The 20,394-nt window shown below is 37.1% G+C and overlaps 2 protein-coding genes across 3 annotated transcripts in view; both read right to left on the bottom strand.

The window, feature by feature from the left end:
• LOC107707917 (phosphorylase b kinase regulatory subunit alpha, skeletal muscle isoform-like) overlaps window positions 1-13,327 on the bottom strand; it is a 16,037-nt gene extending 2,710 nt beyond the window's left edge. Inside the window, exons 1-32 of one of the 2 annotated variants that reach the window (XM_016512041.1) lie at window positions 13,171-13,327; window positions 12,426-12,584; window positions 11,878-11,925; window positions 10,694-10,862; window positions 10,036-10,118; window positions 9,841-9,921; window positions 9,113-9,211; window positions 8,848-8,994; window positions 8,693-8,746; window positions 8,455-8,577; window positions 7,847-7,942; window positions 7,631-7,738; window positions 7,437-7,515; window positions 7,200-7,334; window positions 6,941-7,050; window positions 6,567-6,711; window positions 6,385-6,463; window positions 6,125-6,288; window positions 5,141-5,311; window positions 4,388-4,476; window positions 4,149-4,297; window positions 3,913-4,066; window positions 3,647-3,726; window positions 3,478-3,556; window positions 2,605-2,734; window positions 2,399-2,500; window positions 2,162-2,277; window positions 1,981-2,019; window positions 1,590-1,634; window positions 609-770; window positions 426-479; window positions 134-334 (exon numbers count right to left, since the gene is read on the bottom strand). In XM_016512041.1, the coding sequence (XP_016367527.1) occupies window positions 134-334; window positions 426-479; window positions 609-770; window positions 1,590-1,634; window positions 1,981-2,019; window positions 2,162-2,277; window positions 2,399-2,500; window positions 2,605-2,734; window positions 3,478-3,556; window positions 3,647-3,726; window positions 3,913-4,066; window positions 4,149-4,297; window positions 4,388-4,476; window positions 5,141-5,311; window positions 6,125-6,288; window positions 6,385-6,463; window positions 6,567-6,711; window positions 6,941-7,050; window positions 7,200-7,334; window positions 7,437-7,515; window positions 7,631-7,738; window positions 7,847-7,942; window positions 8,455-8,577; window positions 8,693-8,746; window positions 8,848-8,994; window positions 9,113-9,211; window positions 9,841-9,921; window positions 10,036-10,118; window positions 10,694-10,862; window positions 11,878-11,925; window positions 12,426-12,584; window positions 13,171-13,248 (3,528 nt within the window). In that variant the 5' untranslated portion in view covers window positions 13,249-13,327. Of the gene's footprint in view, window positions 1-133; window positions 335-425; window positions 480-608; window positions 771-1,589; window positions 1,635-1,739; window positions 1,798-1,980; window positions 2,020-2,161; window positions 2,278-2,398; window positions 2,501-2,604; window positions 2,735-3,477; window positions 3,557-3,646; window positions 3,727-3,912; window positions 4,067-4,148; window positions 4,298-4,387; window positions 4,477-5,140; window positions 5,312-6,124; window positions 6,289-6,384; window positions 6,464-6,566; window positions 6,712-6,940; window positions 7,051-7,199; window positions 7,335-7,436; window positions 7,516-7,630; window positions 7,739-7,846; window positions 7,943-8,454; window positions 8,578-8,692; window positions 8,747-8,847; window positions 8,995-9,112; window positions 9,212-9,840; window positions 9,922-10,035; window positions 10,119-10,693; window positions 10,863-11,877; window positions 11,926-12,425; window positions 12,585-13,170 lie in introns of those variants that run through there. The other variant, XM_016512040.1, reaches the window with a different exon arrangement.
• A 4,881-nt stretch (window positions 13,328-18,208) lies between these two features.
• The window catches only part of LOC107707903 (liver-expressed antimicrobial peptide 2-like), a 4,445-nt gene continuing 2,259 nt past the window's right edge, over window positions 18,209-20,394 (bottom strand). Inside the window, exons 2-3 of the mRNA XM_016512014.1 lie at window positions 19,295-19,464; window positions 18,209-19,183 (exon numbers count right to left, since the gene is read on the bottom strand). Of these exons, the coding sequence (XP_016367500.1) occupies window positions 19,144-19,183; window positions 19,295-19,464 (210 nt within the window). The 3' untranslated portion in view covers window positions 18,209-19,143. The remainder of the gene's footprint in view (window positions 19,184-19,294; window positions 19,465-20,394) is intronic.

Below are 20,394 nucleotides of genomic sequence, written 5' to 3'. Positions count from 1 at the left end.
GATCCTTTTCTAAAATACTGTCCTCTGCACCAAGATCCTTCTGCAGCAGCGAAAGGAAATTAATTAACATTTGATGATAATAAATACCAGGTGAAATCATGTTACTGAAAACATTTCAGATAAATACCCATACCTGGTCCTTGTAGAACATGTCATTGGCAATGTGAACTATCTTCTCTATGTGGATGATGCTGCCAATGCTTTGAATGTCCACATCAGCCAGCATTGTAAGTACCAGGATCCCTTCGACCAGCAGCTGCCTATATTCAGGCTGAGGGACACGGTTCAGCACCCTTTCCACATGTACCGCAAACTTAATCTCACCCGGGGTCATCTGGAGAGAGGGAGAGATACAGTCAGTGCCACAGAAAGCAATGAGAGGAACTGGTGAAATGGTTTTTAAGACACTTTTAATGGTCCTAAACCTCTCTTGTAGTAGAAGATGGGAGCACAAAGCCTTCTATTGAAAGGCCATGACACTGTGGGCAAAAAACAAACAAAACAATAAATTAATATAGCCCACTCTTCTGCATAAAAAACTTTTGCTGTGTGTTTTACAGTCCATTTAATGTTATTAGCATAACAATTTCCTCTCAAATTCTTCCAACCTTCTGCAGAATCTTCCAGACTTTTTGATAGAAGCCTACAGGAACTCTGTTGAGCGCACCATCAAGCCTTCTTCTGCGCAGCCACTGGCCCTGCCGACTGTCCCGGGATGCACCAACACTGATTGAGCTGTCAAATGCATCGATTGAAGGCATCCGGTACCTCTGTAAGTCACAAATTATTAGCACAGGTCAACAATCTGTGAAACTGTTTGGTAGTAAGACATACTAGTGATGCACCTTTAAACAACAACATTATGCCTATTAGGCAACTAATAAAAACAGCTGTTGACTTGAGAACTAAATTACAAGTAGGTCACCCCTTTGCCTTCAGAACTTGTAATTCTTGCATAAATGTCATTCAAGTATTGAACAGTGTATTTGTATATTGCAACACTACTCAAGACATGAAGAAAATGTATATCTGTTTCAAAAAAAAATCTGGTGACTGGGAAGGCATGTGACTTCATTCTGGTGTTTACTGACACCAAGTTTGACTTGATTTAATAACATGGTTAAGGGAAGTAGCATCCTGGTATATGGGAACATCATTAAAGAAAGGTGGTGGGAATGTGGAGCATCTAGTTTATTATAATAACTTTGTATTTCTTGGCCAAATAATGTGTGCAGAGATTATGTATTTTTGTAGGCTAACCCAAAAGTCATGATCACAACTTTTATGAATTTTGAAGCCTAAATACAACTGCCAGAAGTAGAAACCTAAACATAGACTAAAAATGAACTATATCACAATCACATGACCGAAATCCTTTCAATCTTAATTTAAAATCTACAAGATGGAATTTTTGAGTTCGAATAGTTTGCAAGGGTGCAACTATAAACACAGAGGATGTGTGGACTAATAAAAGGCTGACTAGTAGTAAGCCGATAAGTTTTCCTTTTCAATGCTGAACAGGTAAATTTATCTACTTACAGGTACATCTCAAAAAATTTGAATAGGACTTTTAAGAACTGAGAACTTACCCCTGACTCCACGTGCTCAGTGTCGAAGGATTGACCTGAAAATGTCTACAAAGGGAAAAGACAGACAGCAATGGGGGTGGTCAGTTTCATGAACTTCCTACATGACAAAAAAATCTTTTAAGCCTCATTCAACAACTATATTCACATCACCTGTGGAATTAAACACCTTGCCATGCACCTTCAGACCCCATGAAACCTGTATATTCTCCTTCACGTGACACACAGATTCAAACTTCAGATGTACCATGGATTTCCTCCCACAGCATTAAGATAATTAACCCACCAAATTAAGCAACTAATGTCAGTTTGTATCTTGACTTTGAGTTTCTTGAAGTTAATTTGAGATTAGACCAGTACATGAGACTGAGTCACAGCTCATTAGACACATCACCTTACTTTGGATCGACCATGAAAGTTGAAGTTCTTCCAGTTGAAAATATTTAAAAACTATTAAACAGAGTCATGACATATATGGTCTCTAGAATGTTCACACAACTTAATTTAATTGTGCCTTTGTAATATCTGGCCTCTGTATGTTTTTGTTTCTTTAGTCAGGATGTGCGGTCACCTACCATCTTCATGTCACTCTTCAGTTTGCTGATGCCTGCACGCTCACTCTTGGTAGCACCAACATTGCCGACCTCGTGGATGGAGATAACAGGACTGGTGCCGGGCTCAACTGAACGAACTGAACAGCCAGCATGCACACATCCAGCCAACCAAACCAATCATAGAATATTAGCTATCAATGCTAAACTCAAAGTTTTACACAAACCACACAACACAGTAATTCTCATGAAGTCACTCACCACTTCTCTGAACACCAAATTCTTTGCCACTCAAAATGTGGTGGAGAAGATTCTTCAACTCGGAGGGACTCAGTTTCATCAGACTCTCAGTTGCCTCCTCACCTTTGACACACATAAAACGTATAGTTTTTGCTTAGAAATTAAAAGCACATTCTCAAACTTCCTAAAATGCTCTATGAATACACGATGAATGATAAATGCAGTACCTGAGCAGTTTAGAGACTGGGCCAGCTCAGTTGCCATAACTTGAATGATGAGGCCAATCCTCAGCCGAAACATCTCACTGAACAAACTGGGCTGTGTTCTGATGATCATTGCTAGGTACACTATGATCTCCTAATGCATACACAAAAACAAACACTTATATTGAAAGCAAAAATGATCTCACACAAATTAAAAGATCAAAAAACTTTTGGTAGCACTTTAGTATAGGGACCGATTCTCACTAATAACTAGTTGCTTATTAGCATGCCTATTATTAACATATTGGCTGTTTATTAGTATTTATAAAGCGCATATTCTGCATGACCATATTCAACATCCCTAATCCTACCCAATACCTAAACTTAACAACTATCTTACTAACTATTAATTAGCAGAAAATCCGGAGTTTGAGGAAAAAGTTGTAGTTAATGGTTTCTTAATAGCGAGACTTGGGCCTTAAAATACAGTGTGACCAAACATTTTATAAGCAAGGCCTGAATGGAATCAGTACGCACATAATTTCATAGAAAGTTTTATAGAATCTGAGATGTTTATGAAATATTTTGGCTAATTTGATTAATCTTTGCACCATCGATATGAACATATTAGTCTCATAAAGTTTACAGATTTTATGTTTGCTTGGTCAAAGAATTTTCACAAACTACTGTTCATAAGTTTAGGGTTGTTAAGATTTTTTTGTGTTTTTGAAAGAAACCATGATGCATTTCTATGAACTAGAAATCTTTTGTAAGAACATAAATGTCTTTACTGTCACTTCTGATCAATATAATGCATCCTTAATTTGTTAAAAGTATATTTTGCTGACCCCAAACCTTTGAATGGTAGTGTCACATCAGTGTATGTTTGCATGTAACCTGTGTGAGGATGGCAACAGTAATGTCGTTCTCGCTGGCTTGATCAATAAGTAAGGCCAATTGGTCAGGTGGCAAAGGCCTGCAGAGAAACATCCAGATCACCCACATGCTAACAATATAGTACAGCATTTTGGTGTCATCTGCACTGTGAATGACTATGAAAACTCACGCAGTAATGGTCTTCTCTCTGGGCTCCGGCGGTAAACCCACTGTCAAGTGCTTTTGATGGGCCAGCAAATCTGAGCAGGCCTACAAACATGACCATCAGGCAAAATACAGAACAATTCATGAAGGATATACAATATACACACATCCTGTGAATTTAGAGTGCCAATCTAACAAAAACAGCATATGTAACATTTCTTGGAAAAGAGGAATGCAAATATCAGCCGATGTTATAGTTTCTTTTCCACAAGCTAGCATTTAGATCTTTACCCAGTCCAGTTCCTCCACTTTCTTGCGGAGCATGCCTGAAATCATACGGATGAGATCCCAGCAACGCAGATCTCCCGCCTTCTCATACAGCTCCACCAGCAAACTCTTGACAGTGGTGACTTTCCCATGCAGCTGGGTGTCCCAGTCCATTCCCCTGTGAGAACACACATTAGACTGAATACAAAAAAGTATAGACAACTCTTATAACTTTGATTCAAATATGGCATTGGATTTACTTGTCTTTGAAAAGGATGTAGAGGATGTCGGCCTGGTCATGAAGGCTCTGAGTATCTTTAAGCGCCTGGACTAGACCACTGTAGTCAATGCCGCCATGATGAGTGTCCCGATGCAGGTTACACTCAGAGGACACGAGCACCTCGGGACTCTACAGAGATCAATGAAACATATTAAAAAGGTTTCTGTCCTCTCAGTTTTGCATTTTTAAAAGATCCTTTGTGTGCGTGCATATACACACATGACTTGTACGTTGTCCTGGGAAATCTTTTAGATTAAGCGCAGGCTGAGGGGAGTGGAAAAGTTTATTGGGAAGATACATGTTCACATCTGAAAACAGACAAGAAACCAAGAAACAGAAAAAGACAGGAAGAAATGAATGGAAATGGTATAAAGACAAATGGTGTACTCTTTGCCTTGTTAGACAGATGCCTAATTGATTTTGTGTTGCTATCAAACTACAGTTTCTTTGTATTTTTATTATGCCTCGTTTTTTTTAAAAAGGACAATTCTGTCATCATTTACTCACCATCATGTCATTCTAAACCTGTACAAATTTCTTTCCCCTGTAGAAAAAAATATATTTTGAGAAATGTTTTGTCTTGTCTTGTCTTGTCCATACAATGGAAGTAAATGGTAATGAAATGACATGGTGGTAATTACATGATGACAGAATTTATTTTTTGTTGAACTACCCCCATTCAAGTTAAAAAGGCATCAGGTATCTCGAACTGCTAATCTGTCAAAGCACTTGATGTAACCTGGCCACATAAAACTATACAGTTAAGCTTTTTAACTATTTTAATGTAACATCCTCCCATGCTTGCATTTTTACTACTGCAATGATATACGAGCAAAAAGACCGACTAATCAATTTTGTAATTCATTGTTGATCAATTCCATTAAAGACTAGTTGTTGCATCCCTAAATATTACCCTTCAACAAGTATGATTTCAGTTTGAGCACAGCAGTGGTTGATATTGGTTCAGCTCACTGTGGATTTGGAGCTCCTTGGCTTTGTTCATGAGAGACACCATCTCACGTGTCTTAGTGGCTGCAGCCTTGAAGCGACTCAGTCCTTTTGCCTGTGCCTCGACTCTGAGCCCCCGCTGAGGCACCGCTGCAGTCAACAGCTGGTCTAGGTATTGTGCTAGATCATCTGTATCTGAGAAAAAAGGGTTAGGAATCAGGATTTGAAAGAAAGACATGAAAAAAAGAGAGTTTGTTGGATTGGGGGCGACAATAAGCAGCAAGACATTCAAGGAAAGCATTTAGCAATGCACCAAATTAAAGTGCTTTTGTGACATTACAGCCTCCAGTCCAAGTGTAAATGCATTCCTTAGAGAATAATTCAAGCTTGATAACCCAGACTGTTCATTTGTAATCAATCCTCCATTTCATTCCTCACCAGAAATGTCATAGATCCTTGAATAAAATGCAAAATAAATTAATATAAAAAATGCACACATTTTGAGCAAAATAATGCTGTTTTCACACCGCAAGTGCTCACTGCAAATGATCAACATAAAAATCACAATGATAACACAACTTGCAATGATGGCAGAGAAAAAGGCTGAGATGCCAAAGTAAACCAGAAGAGTCAAAGGTCAGAGATGTGTAAATGTTTCCTACAGAAAATTCTTCATTATGCAAACTGTTTAGATCATTTAGTTACAAGGTCTCCCTAAAGACTGGATCCAAAGAGATCCAAATAAATAAAATTTGGGAACTTTTATGCTAAAAATGTAGTCTATACCTAAAAAGGTCAAGTAAAATGCATGAAAGAGGAAAATGCAAATGATTCCTAATAACTAAAATAATAGAAAACACAAAGAACTAAGAGTTTATCAATGTGAGCTATTCAAATCACAACCCTACATCAAGGACTTCATCTCCAAAATGACCAACATCAGTATTTGACCAATTCAGAAGTCATCGTCAAACAAAATCTCTTCATCAGGATATTATTTCCCCTTACCATCATTGAAGCTCAGGTCATGCACAGCACCTCTAAAGTAGCCGTCCTCAACATCATCATCTTCATCCCAGCCCCTATTGGAGCGTGTCTTACCACTATCGAGGAAGCTCAGATGAGCGCAACAAGATGTGGTCAGGAACTCAGATAACTTGCCAGTCTGGATCCTAGCAAAATTGAGAGCAGCAAGCAAGTAAGCCGAGACTGCCCTTGAAAATGTATTGTTGATGACATTACATTTATTTATAGCCTCATTGTCTGACCTTGCCCCTCCAAAGTACCCATCCTGTAGTTTCTTAAGGGTAGCCAGCACAGCAGGGTCCAAGTCTGTGTATTCATGGTCTAAGAAGTCACACACAAAAAAATTGAGGAAAGAACTTCACACCTCACATTTAACATTTGTGGAGATGACTCCACATTATTAGAGGTGCCAGTTTTCACTCACTAAGCATGGTCTGGGAAATGGGAAAGGTGACGGTAGGACGGCCAGTCATCCTCCAGCGAGAGGAGAGGTAGGACAGGTCAGTCCGCAACATTTCCACGATCATCTTGTTGTCCAGAGCCAGATAGAACTGCTGATGATCTATGAACTACAGGGAAGTAACAAACACAGAGAAATTAGGACAAATAATGTGAAAAGACAAGAGAGAATATGAAAAAACATTTGGCATTTAGCATACATTTTAAAAGCTTTGACTATTTTTCTCTGGCTTTCTGCCTCACCAACTTCTTTTATTTAACTTTTGCTGCATGACAATCAGTGGCTCTCTAAGTCAGCATAAGCCTCAAACATGCCTATTTCAGCACATTATGAAGAACCTGAGGTGTGAAGCTAAAGATGGTGTTGCGGACGATGTAAAGCTTGGAGGTTCCTAACACGCCAATCCTACGGTAAGGTCTGCCGGTCAGCCCCAGTCTCTCATTACGCCCTTAGAGAAAGATAAACACACATGTATCCTAATTACATTTTTTTCTGCAAAAAAAAAAAAAATTAACAGCATTGAGTTATATATAATAGCATGTTTTGTATTTCTTCATACTAGTGTTAAGTGAGACCTTATGGTGTACCACTTCCTACCTAGTCTAGCGTAAATATGGCTGAGAACTCGAGATGGTTGCACTCTGATGGGGTGGATGTCTGCCACTGTCTCCACATCAATCCCATTCTTCTGCAGGAGTGCCTTAATATCCTCATTCTCAGCAAGGATGGACACTTGTCAGAACAAAATGCAAACATCAGGGTAAATTTGAAACATGCAATACATAACGTGGAATAAAGTGTAAGTGGTTACATTATTTTTTTTTTTAAACATACCTTGTACAACAACATCTGGTTTAGGGATGGTAGAGAACCTGCGGTTTAAAGGGTCTATCTCTCCAGGAGCCAAAAAACCCTGAAATGGAAAGGAAAAGAGAATTTTGAGGTGTTTATCATACTTTCATAAATATAACTTGGTACAAAGCTTTCAAAGAAGAGGTATAGCAAATACATGACCTATAACTTCTCACCTCTGCTAAAAGATTGCCCAGGACATAAAGGGACTGGCCCCACTTCAGAGGGCACTTTCCCATTGGGATCCTCTCCACCGTGTGTGGATTAACATACTCTTCATCCACCTGAAATCATTTAAAAAGTTGAATTCACATTAATCCAGTGATATTTCATTGCTATTCAGATTTTTTAAAATAATCATCAGTTTAATTGGTTATTTAGGAATCTCTCACCTTATCTGGAGGAACACTATAGAGTTCAGGCAGCAGCCGTATTCCATCTTTCTGTTTGATCATGATACCTTCCAGAGCTTCCCGATACTCCTGAACCTGAGAGGACAGAAATGTGGAAATCCAACCTGCCTGCATCTGCAGCACAAATTTATTTTTAACCTCTAGAAAGTCTCTCTCAAGCTTCGTCTTTGCTGAAATCTCTAGACTAGTTGCCAGAAGGCACCAGTATTATAAACTACATGAGTTTTACAATCTGAACAGACTCTAAGTTATTACAAAACTGTGAATCATACAGTAAACTCCTGCAGAGCCAAATGAAAACAAGATGTGTTCGAAAATCAGTTCAAAGTAATAAACATGTTTAATATCATGCGACTGGATGGAATTATAGTTTAACGCCTATCATACACGAGACCATTTTCTGTGAAATCTGCCCAAAACCTGTATATTTTGTGATAATAGTAACTTTAGCCACATGTTGAAGCAAATGAAATTTAAACAACATATGCAAAATATATTGTAATTGGTTTGATAAGAAAACATCTTATCACATTTACATCACTCATATTTCTAGAACAAGACTGGCTAAAAATTCTGGATGAAATTACCTGCTCTGGACTGTTGATAAAGATGCCATCCAAGATCAGGTAGGTCCAGAAAAGTGGCCACTCACATTCAATGTTTTCAAAAAGTTTCAGCTCAGCAGATTCATAGTACAGCCTGTTGGGGTCCTATTGGAAAAAAAGAGGACATGTATTTTAAAAAGTAAACTCAAATTAAAAAGATTAAATTTAGTTTATTAAGAGACAATTTGTCTATGTATTAAATACTGTGTGATATACTGACTTCTTTAGGAGTTTTGTGGCCATCTCTAAGGAAACGACAACAGCCATATCTTCCCTACAGACAAAAAGAGATGCAAGTGACAAATATACCCCATCCTACAGTGAGAGACAGACAGCTGTTAAACAAGTTCCTCATGTCTGAGATCAAGTCCTGACCTGGAGTTTGGAGATAATTTCCTCCTTAGTGATATTGACTAACTCCATGTCTTCCACAGCAAAAGCTGGATATGAAATGATGGACAGGAGGCCAGCTTCCACCTCTTTAGATGTTGAAGCTCTGGGCAACATGGAGCTCAGAATAGACTTGAGTGGAATATGTGGTAGCAAGGAGATGGTAATCATTTTAATATTTTTTATCAAGTCAGCTGATGATGAAACATGCATAGGAAAATTCAGAGCACTACAACCTCTATAGCCTCACCTGACAGTGCTGGATATCATCTGCTAAGATATGAACCACAGAGTCAGGTCCCCCTTTGGCCCCAAATAGATTCAAGTCATCTAGGGCTTCGAGCGCTGCCTGCAGTTACAAAGGGTCCATTCAGGGGCTGTTACAGTATTCTGTCCTGGCAAGAATCTCAATTCAATGGTCACAACAAAGCCAATATTCATTCAGTGTGCACTGAAATCCAGGGCCACAGACAACAAATTAGGCATAACCTTCTCTGCCAGAGATGACCTTTACTCTTATGTTCAGTGTTAAGATCATTGAGGCTGCCACAATTTAATTTAATTTTTACAGATTTTCTAAATTCAAACCAGTACATTGTATTAATTCAAGGTTAAGGGCTAGTTCCCTGACCTTAGAATGGTACTCAGTCTTCAAGGACAGAGAAAGAACAACTAGAACCTTTCTGCTCTGAGCAAAGTGTCACAATAGGAACAAACAGAAATGACACAAGCTGGCAGGGAAAGCTGGGAAGTAACATTAATACCAGAGAGGCCATGTTGAGGTTACATTGGGTCACATTAATATGCGGTGTTCACGAGTGCACGGCATGAACACCCCCTCCCCATCATGCCAGTCTGAGAATTCTCAGCTGCTCAGAAGAGGACTGACAACATTAGGTAGAAGTGTGTGAGTGTGATAGAAAGAGAATGACAGAAAGAAGGACATTTCTTTTGTTTATTTTGTTTCATTAAACTCACTTTAGCCATCCCGATTGAGCTGGCATTAAGCTCGGGGATCCCCTGATTGGTTTTGTCTCCTCTCTCCCACATCCCATAGTCCTGAACAATCATAGGAGAAAATGCCAGTTAGAGACACAGAGTGTCAATTACAGACTAAAACGACTAAAACACACAAACATATAAGGCCTATGTGATCGATAGTAAGTGACTTACAGCCACTTTGTATGCAGATTCAATGTAAAACAGCAGATTTTGGACCACATCCACCTCGTCCTGAGTGTACACAATGTGCAGCCCTAAAAAGACACAAGACATGGCAAAGGATATGTGGGAGAAGATCCATTAATGCTAGGCTCAGTAAACTAACAGTGTCCAATCAGCCTCCAGTATTTCTCCCCTAGCAGGTTTTCTATGACTAGTTAGACATAGTTAGTTTAGGGCTGTACAATCACAACAAAAATCATAATCGTTGGTTATTTCCCTTTCATTTTGATTGGTTTTGGTCGTTAACAGAATTAACGATACCGGTAACTCACAAATTAAAATTCTGTCATCAGTCTGTCAATCTGTTTGATTAATCCAAATAGTAATCCATGTGAATCGAGTGGATTAATTCGATTGCATTGTGCTTACTTGTTCTCATGCATCAAGCAAGCAAGTTTGAGCCTCAGTTTACCATATTTGATGGGCTCCATGTATGCGTGTTGATCAAAGTCTATATAATCTTTATTATTTATTCGATTACTTGTGCAAGCCTACTAAAGACTATATTATGTGGACAAAAAGAGGAAAAAGGAAGAAAACTTGCACACTTTTAGACGAAGATGTGAGTGCCCTTATGAGGCGAGCTCTAAAGCGAGACCTGGAGTACCTGAGGCAGTCATCTGAGCCAGGAAGAGAAGATAGACCGAGGTGGCGTCAAGCTGGAGATGCCCCCATTCCCTGTCACCCACCACAGTGGCACAGGTCTTAGTGTTGTACTTGGCGTGGAGGCTGTCCAAAGTGTTCTTACTGTATTTGAACTTCTCCACTTTGTCCAGCTGCATTGATAAAATGTAGGAGGAAAAGAGAGAGCACTTTAGAGCACAAAAGAACACTTCAGACAATATATAATAGACAAAGTGACACACAATTGAAGCATGAGACTGACAGATTGCATAACCATGTACGCACATTTGTATATTTGGGTGCACATCTTCATGTACACTACAGTTTAAAAGTTTGGGGTATATAAGTTTTTTTTTTTATGTTTCTGAAAATCTCTTATGCTCACCAAGGCTGCATTTATTTGATCAAAAAAATACAGTACAAACAGTAAAACTGTAAAATATTATTATAATTTAAAATAACCATTTTATAATTTAATATATTTTTAAATGTAATTTATTTCAGTGATGGCAAAGCTGATTTTGCAGCACCATTACTCCACTCTTCAGTTTCACATGATTCTTCAAATGATGCTGATTTGGTGCTCAAGAAACATTTCTTATTGTCAATGTTAAAAATAGTTAACTGTTTAATATTTTTGTGGAAAGTAAAATATATATTTTCAGGATTCTTTAATACATTTTAAAAGAACAGCATTTATTTGAAATAGATGAAAATACAGAATAAAATTATTAATTTCTTTAAAAAAAAAAAATCTTACTGATCCCAAACTTCAGAAGGGTAGTGTATGCATGCATGTTTATTGGCTTATGGCCTAAATTACAGGCAGATAAACAGAATGGTAAATAAAATGTTAATTAAAAAGGAAGGTGCTATAAATGACTGTTTTGGAATGTACAGACAAGTCTGGCTGTTGTAGATCTTACTACTGTATCTTTTTTATTTGTTAAGCATGTAGTGTAGGGTAGTGTATGCATGCATGTTTATTGGCTTTATGGCCTAAATTACAGGCAGATAAACAGAATGGTAAATAAAACGTTAATTAAACAGGAAGGTGCTATAAATTACTGTTTTGGAATGTACAGACAAGTCTGGCTGTTGTAGATCTTACTACTGTATCTTTTTTATTTGTTAAGCATGTAGTGTGGAGGCTGAGGGTTAATGTACCTGTCGTATGATGCACTGAAGAATTCCCCTCATTAACTTCACCACACTCTGAAAGAAAAAAAAAGAGATCAAGACACACAGACTGCCTTTAAAAACAACACTTGGACACATGCTCAACTGTGACCTTTCAGCTCTTCATTTAATAGTACAGGCAAGAGTAACATGACACTTCAGAGCCACTGTAAAGAGTCAGCTTAGATACACTGACATGAAAAGACAACTGACCTTTCTTTAAAAAAAACATGCATGGCAGTATATAATACACTACAGTGGACGTGGTAAATATTTTGGTATGATTTTAATGTAAGATCATTCAAATGAAACACCAGTTGCCACACGTGCTCATGTGATCACAAATATTCATCCAGCAGACCATAATGAGTCTGTGGGTTCTTTCTGGGTTCTGTATATGTTCTCATGAACAAATGTTGTTACTAAACAAATATCTTAAAAGCTGTACTGGATTAATAAGAGTACTCAATCAGTTCATTCAGGTAACAACAGAATCAATACCAACACACTGCCAAAAAAAAAATCCCAATTTGTACCTGCTCAAGCTCATAGGCTTTAGCCTTGTCTTCATCGCGGTCTGCGTTCTTCCTGTAAGCCAAACTGAGAGCCCAGACAGACAGGATGCTGTAGACATTGTCCCTCACCCAGGCATCAGGCTGCTCTTTGCTTGCTGGTAACAGACCTGTCACTGGGTCCTACAAGTTATCAATACAATTAAATACACTATCCCCCGGTTTCACAGACCAGGCTTATGCCTAGTCCCAGACTAAAATGTAAGTCTGAGCGGTTTAAACTGAAAGAAATTTGCAGACTGATCTTAAAATATATCAGTGTCTTTGTTTTGTCTCAAGATGCACACCAGTAATGTTTCCCCCCTAAGCCACGTTTATAAAAAATTACTTAAATGTCCTGATTGAACTATGGCCTTATCCTAGTTTAGTCTAAGCCCTGTCTGTGAAACCAGCCCTATAATTAAATAAATTCAGAATAATTAGTAATTATCAAATTAAGAGTTTTTTTTTATTTTATTTTGGTGGCAAAAGCCATGCCCCTGATATAACATACACTTGTACACTTTATCTTTTTATACATAAAAATAGTACGTTTTTAACACAACACTAAACTGCACTACTCTTCTCTCTACATTAATACAAATCCAAGAACTATGGTAGATCAAAAATATCTACATATAAAGAATGAAGACATGTTTAGTAAAAACACGAACTATTTAGTGAAGCATCAACAGTTGAAAGGAGTCCGTGTAGAAATGCAGACACTCACTTGGTGACGCAGAATAGTCTGATTAACTATCCGCGCGTAGTTGTCAAGTTTAACTCCAGAATTGCTGCGACTCCTCATTTTAGTTCTTAGCAAGTTTGCGAAAAACCTTTATGATTTATGGCACGAACATGAAACCAAGTTGTCAAACGGCTGCATGGTGTTTCTAAGCCCTGTCTGTGAAACCAGCCCTATTCAGAATAATTAGTAATTAACAAATTAAGAGTTTTTTTTATTTTATTTTGGTGGCAAAAGCCATGCCCCTGATATAACATACACTTGTACACTTTATCTTTTTATACATAAAAATAGTACGTTTTTAACACAACACTAAACTGCACTACTCTTCTCTCTACATTAATACAAATCCAAGAACTATGGTAGATCAAAAATATCTACATATAAAGAATGAAGACATGTTTAGTAAAAACACGAACTATTTAGTGAAGCATCAACAGTTGAAAGGAGTCCGTGTAGAAATGCAGACACTCACTTGGTGACGCAGAATAGTCTGATTAACTATCCGCGCGTAGTTGTCAAGTTTAACTCCAGAATTGCTGCGACTCCTCATTTTAGTTCTTAGCAAGTTTGCGAAAAACCTTTATGATTTATGGCACGAACATGAAACCAAGTTGTCAAACGGCTGCATGGTGTTTAGAAACGCTCGCGCTGCATGACCAAACACTGTGATCTGCTCTCGCAATGTTTACAATACGTGTTTTTTCCGACAAAAGCTCGCGTAGATTCGGCGAATATAAACAAACCTGATCACGTAAAGGCAAAAAATCCGGAAGGAAAGTAAATTATTCGTGCACACTCGCGATTATACTGAAGCCAGTTACAGTCTGCTGGGAGGATCTTCCTACTTTTCAAAATAACACCAGTGAGCTTATGTAGCATACATTCATAGCGACAAACTTTTTTTCAAAAGGAAAACCGTTTATGAACTAGTCTGAAAAAGCTTAGGGTGATTGAGTAAGGTCGTAAAAACTTTAACCTCAAAAATTAATAATAATACACATCTTGTTAAAATAGAGAGGACATCACATTCCTTTGTATTGACATGAGTAGGCTATCTAATGATATTTGGACAAACAAAAATAAAGATTTGGCTTATTTATTATACCGTTTAAGAACGAGAATTAAAAATTCACAAACAGATTTAAAGTTTAAAATTTCAGTTTAAAATTTAACTGATGCAAGAAAGAAAAAATTTAATATATAAAATACTTAAAATCCATTGTTAATTCCCTTGTTAATTCATTTTAATGAATCACCCCCCTGACAACTTATTTGTTTTAATTTGTCACTTAATACATTTATGTGGGGTAATTGGTTATTTTCTTGCTATTATGAAATGATCAGTAGACCTATGTCTAATTCTTTGTCATAGTTTTCTTGTTTAAAAAAAAAAAACACATTATGAATCGGTTTTGTTACATGAATAAACATTTAGACCAATACTCATTTATTTTCCTTTCCACAAAAGTCACCAAAAGCGCTACTTATTTACTTTTTTACGTCAGTATAATAAGGATGTGTCTCGCACATGTCCCACTTAGTGGCAGTATAGTCACATCTTAACATGTGTCTGAGACAGATTTCCAATCATTAAATTTACTTGAAGGAATAGTTTATTTGTTCATTTCTTTGTTTGCTTACATCTCATCTTGTAGGCCTATCCTCTGAGTTTCAAGAATAATTAGGCTATCTGATTTTGTTCTGTCTGCTCCATTCATCATCTCAGAATTTCACACCTCCTCCTTCTCAGCTCTAGTTCTGAACGGTGATTTCTATCAAAATAATTTTGGACATTTTGTCTTATCACAGCTAATCTTGGCTTGTTATTTTGATGTGTATACTTATTTCTGAAAAGTTATAATTACGTTGGGATGTTTAAGATGGTTCATTTTTAAAAATCCTTGCCTTTTTACAGAAAAAAATGCAGATGTGGTTTTAAAAAGAGAGAGCAAAATGTATACTATATTTGCAGAACAACCTGTAAACTTTTCAGTTTAAAACTGTAATTTACAAAACAAACAAACAAAAAAGCCACACCACCTTTAATATATACTGACATCATCATAAGGTGGTAAAAAGAAAGCCACATGACAAATCAAAGTTCATCACAAGTAGCATTTCCACAAACTTAAAGGGATAGTTCACCCAAAAATGAAAATTCTGTCATCATTTACTCACCCTCATGTCGTTCCAAACCTGTATGAGTTGCTTTCTTATGTTGAACACAAAAGAAGATATTTTGAAGATTGCTGGTAATCAAACAGTTGGTAGTTGCCATTGACTTCCATAGTAGGAAAAAAAATACTATAGACAGGCAAAGTTCAATCAACAGTATACAGGGGTAACGTAGGCAAGGCAGAATCATAACCTGAGTCCATGCAAAGGGTCGAGGCAGGCGGCAGACAGAGAAGAGAGTAAATCCAATAACAATGCAAGGTCAAAGAGGCAGGCAGCGAACGATCAGACGGGTCTAGACAATCCAGGTAGGCAACAGGTAATCAAACAAGGTATAAACGCTCAGAAATGTCAGCAGTAGCAAAAACAAGACTTCGCAACGAGGGTAAGGTAGGCACTGATTAAATAGTCATGATAATGATAAGCACCTGTGCAAGTAATCAGTCTCAGGCATGGGGTGATGGGAAATGAAGTCCTTAAGAACAGTTAGTACTCCGGTGACGGTTCCCTCTGGTGGTGATCGGAGGGAGCCACAGAGGCTTGATTTGTGACAGTACTTTTACGTTTTTATATTTAATTTTATTTAATGTCTAATGTTTTAATGTGTGAGTAACAATTAAGTATTTAGCTGAACTAGCAAATCTTTTTAACTTTAGATTTGATTTGAAATTATGGGTGGGTAATCTGACAATTTTGTGTTGTGATCGGTCTTGAAGATGTTCACGATTTTCTTTTCAACCGAATCGTAGAGATTGTGACCAAATATGTCCTATTTATGTATGCATGTTAACATAGACGTGCATCTTTCAGTTGACAGGACTAAGGACTAAGTTATTAACATGTTAGAGAAACATCAACCATGGCAAAATCCATAATAGATATGGACATCAAGTTTCTTCTACAGATGTAATTGTAAAGTACATTTTTCTCTCTTTTTGTCATTAGGTATTTCCATTCAGTTCGATACTTAAGAGCCAGGAAGAGCAGGAAGAAAAATTCATACGTGCCTTTGCCAGGCTCTTCAAGTTCATTTAAACACACTTTTCTTCAGAATCATGCTATCTATATCTCAATGCTGTTTTCTGACATTCTCTTTTTTGGTAGATGAGAAATGGGCAAAGCATTCCATTCATTTCTTTTCTTATGATGACTGATTGCAAAAGGCTTCCTTGCACATGTTCTGCTGAGATGATGAGGAGGAGGAGGAGAAGGAAGAGAAAATAGTAAAAAAAAAAAGTATATTTCAGATGTATTGATGGAAATTTTTTGTTCTGTGCACTTGTAAATTTTTGTCCATGGGGGTGGCTGGCTTGTGTAATTCGATAAAAACACAATGGAAGCTGTTTAAACTACTTCAAGAACATTTGCAGCTACCTGACCACTTTTAATACACTGCTTTAATAGATTCTCCATTCCATGGCCATTTGAAAACTTTGTTTTTGGTTTTGGTTGCCAGGTGGCGTGCAAGTTGTACAATGCTGGTTTAAAGCACCTGAAGCAAAACTGGTGTTTTAACCTTTTCTACATAGTGTTCTACATAAAATGCAATGGTTTTCAAAGTGGTGGCCACAAGGGATCACAAAACATTTGAGAAGAAACCATTCAGGTTTTACAAACTGTGTTTTTATGGCTATCATAGTGCGCTTATATTAATGATTTAAAGGGATAGTTCACCCAAAAATGAAAATTCTGTCATCATTTACTCACCCTCATGTCGTTCCAAACCTGTATGAGTTGCTTTCTTATGTTGAACACAAAAGAAGATATTTTGAAGATTGCTGGTAATCAAACAGTTGGTGGTTGCCATTGACTTCCATAGGAAAAGAAATACTATGGAAGTCAATGGCAACCACCAACTGTTTGATTACCAGCAATCTTCAAACTATCTTCTTTTGTGTTCAACATAAGAAAGCAACTCATACAGGTTTGGAACGACATGAGGGTGAGTAAATGATGACAGAATTTTCATTTTTGGGTGAACTATCCCTTTAAGTAAAGGTGCACAGTGTCATACACACAAATACAAAACACCATCATGGTAACACATGCCACTAAAATTATGCAATAAACATTCATTTAACAACATAAATTGTACCATAAACTCTACATGAAAATAGTAAGGGAACTTACAGCCAATTAACAGTTTTTGCTGTGACATTTTTACAGTCTTTAAAATTACCATAATTTTTTACAGTTTAGAAAGAGTATTATTTTTCACTGCTCTTCATGAGTATGGTATGGGTCATCTACTATTGTTTAGCATTTACACCAATCAGGAGAAATGACAGCGATCACTAACTGTTCTGTGAACTCCAGAGTTCTGTGTCACTCAGAATGTGTGTGAACAGCACACCGAGGCTGAGTGCTGAGCTGCTGCTCAAAATCTTACATACGTCACCATATGACTTCATGTGTCGTGATCTTAATATCTCTTGATCTATCTGTCTGGCAACAAAATCGTCAATGACTAAATGCCAGAAAAAGAATTGCCATTTGAAAAGTGTAATTTTACTTTTGTTGTGTTTGTTATCATCTCAGAATCTGATTTATATGTCTCTGAACATTAGTCCCCAATCTGCATTGCACATGCTTGGCTAACCTCTTTGAGGTCTACCATATCAGCCAAATGACTGCTGTGTGCTGCATGTGTCTCTGGTCTCAGCTCAGAAACCCTGATCACACCACAGAGGCTTGCATGACAAATCTATAACGGTGATTGACGTCCAGCTATTCAGGCCAAATTCACAAATGTTGACATTTTTAAATGCACTATAGAATTACTTTTTTTCTTTCCTGGATCTGCGGCAAAGTGCATTGAACTGTGCAACTGCAAATGCAATAAATGGAGTTCATGACATAAAAGCCATTTTCTCAGAACATTTTTATTTCAGAACCCTAAAGTTCACTCATATGAGACATGCACATATAAAGTTACAGTACAGTAAATATAGCATATAAATCTTATAGTCTTATATAGTCAGATACATAAAAAAGAGCTTTAAATGAACTGTTGAGTCATACAAAATGAAAAGAGAAATACAATAAATAAGTAGTCGCATGCTGAAACGATGCTTGTAAATCCTGATCTATGAGATGAGGTGGAGACACTTGTATATAAATAGTGACAGGTAAATGAGTCTAAAATTAAATAAAACAAACGTGAGCAAACAGATAAAGGCAAAGGATGGAGACAAATGGTTAATAATATCTAGGCACAATCAATAATGGCAACCTTTGCACTTTCTCTGTCCCTTTTTCTCCAGACTAGCTTTGGTTCAACGACATTTGGGTTGAGCTAAGGCACTAGCAGACACGTTTGCCTACACTTGCATATATAGCTTACAAGTAACGTGATCTAATACAGCAGACCAGTTTCCATGTTTGGACTAAGCTTAGTCCTGAGATGAGCTATTAGTGCCAAAGGCTATACTCTGCTCCATGGACATCCAGGACAGGGACTGGACTTAATCTGGTTCAGGGAAACTGGCCCAAACTACTGTATCACCTTCCCAGCACCACCTGAAATATGTCTATCGAAAATCCCACTCATAATGCTTCTTGTATATAGCAATACCACTGTGCAGGTCCACGTGTTATGTACCTTATGATAAGCACAGTCTTGCAGAACATTACCTATTGCCTCATTTGTGGCTTACTATATGTCTAACTGATGATTAACTGCATTGCACATTCGGTTGCTTCCTGTTGCTCACTGAATCAAGCTCTCGTCATGCATGATGGTGTAGAAACGTCAGATCAGAGAAGGAAGGAGTCTTGATTTTAGGAATTAATCGGTTGGCTGTAGGAACAGTGGCCTTTCCTGTGGAACAAATTAAAACTTGAGATCCGGTTCTTACATTTCTTGTTTCAAAAATATGTTTGAAAGTATTGTTAGCAGGACAAAAAATACTTGATGAAAAAATGCATTCACCTGCATATTCCTGTCGAGCACTCGTAGTTGTTCTGGCAGTAGGCGCCGTGAGGTTTAGTACCCATGATCCTCCATAACGGGGTCATTCGAGCTGTTCTCTTCAGTGACCTTTGAACTTCCTGCACAGAAGTTGAAGGTGTGTCCGACTTTGGCACAGGATTGCAGGTCACCTGAAACACACAATGCGTCATGAGCTCTGCTCTAATAAAATGTTATATCTGTTTCATAAAAGAGATAAAATTCTACAACTGTTTCTTCGTAGTTTATGTAGTTATGCTTTATGAGTTTGACTATTAGTTAATAGTATGTCATTTTATTGTCTCAACAAAATCTAAATGAATGAAAACAAAATTATATTTGACAGCATCGTGGCTCCTTTAAAATATAATATTTGAAAAAATTAAGCAATAATATAAAAATATAATACTTAAGGGGAGACACTGCAGGCAAAAACACTGCTTTTTCATGCACCTGTCAAATTTGAGATTTTGGGCTTTTTGTTTTTTTCATAAAGTGTTTTTAAGACTAGTGGAAAGAAAACATCCAAAAGACACTGTTAAGTGTTTCTTTTATAGCACTATTTGTGTCAATAGATTTCAATTACAATGCATATTTTTAAAGGCCGTTTTCTCAAAATGAGTTTTTTTCTCCTACACTGAGCCATAAATCTCCACTTCAGTAGCACTTACACACACCAAACTTTACATTTTTATTCCTGTCTATATCCTGAAGGTTTTTACTGAGGGATCTGTTCATATATAATTTGCTTGATTATATACAACATTTTATTCCCTCCAAAATTGTAAAAAAAAAAATCAGTTTTCTGTCCGTTCTAAGCATTTTCTGAATTATGGAGTGACAAAAATGAGATTCTTTTGAGAAACTTTTGATTCTAATATGTCAAAAAATTAAACAAGAATTTTCAAACTGACATCATCCAGTGTTTAGAGTTTTGTACAAGAAATGTATGCAAATGAGTGCATATTTCATTAAATAATGACTCATTTGCATATTTAAACCTAACATTTTAGAAAACTTGTAATACAAAAAATGTTTGCAATTATCAATGTAATCAATCAACTGGGTAAGTAAGGTGATAA

Source organism: Sinocyclocheilus rhinocerous, unplaced genomic scaffold (assembly GCF_001515625.1).
Source record: "Sinocyclocheilus rhinocerous isolate Xijiao unplaced genomic scaffold, SAMN03320098_v1.1 scaffold2852, whole genome shotgun sequence".
Taxonomy (NCBI): Eukaryota; Metazoa; Chordata; class Actinopteri; order Cypriniformes; family Cyprinidae; genus Sinocyclocheilus; species Sinocyclocheilus rhinocerous.
The sequence above is the reverse complement of the archived record's forward strand: the minus strand, read 5'-3'. Positions and strand labels throughout refer to the sequence as shown.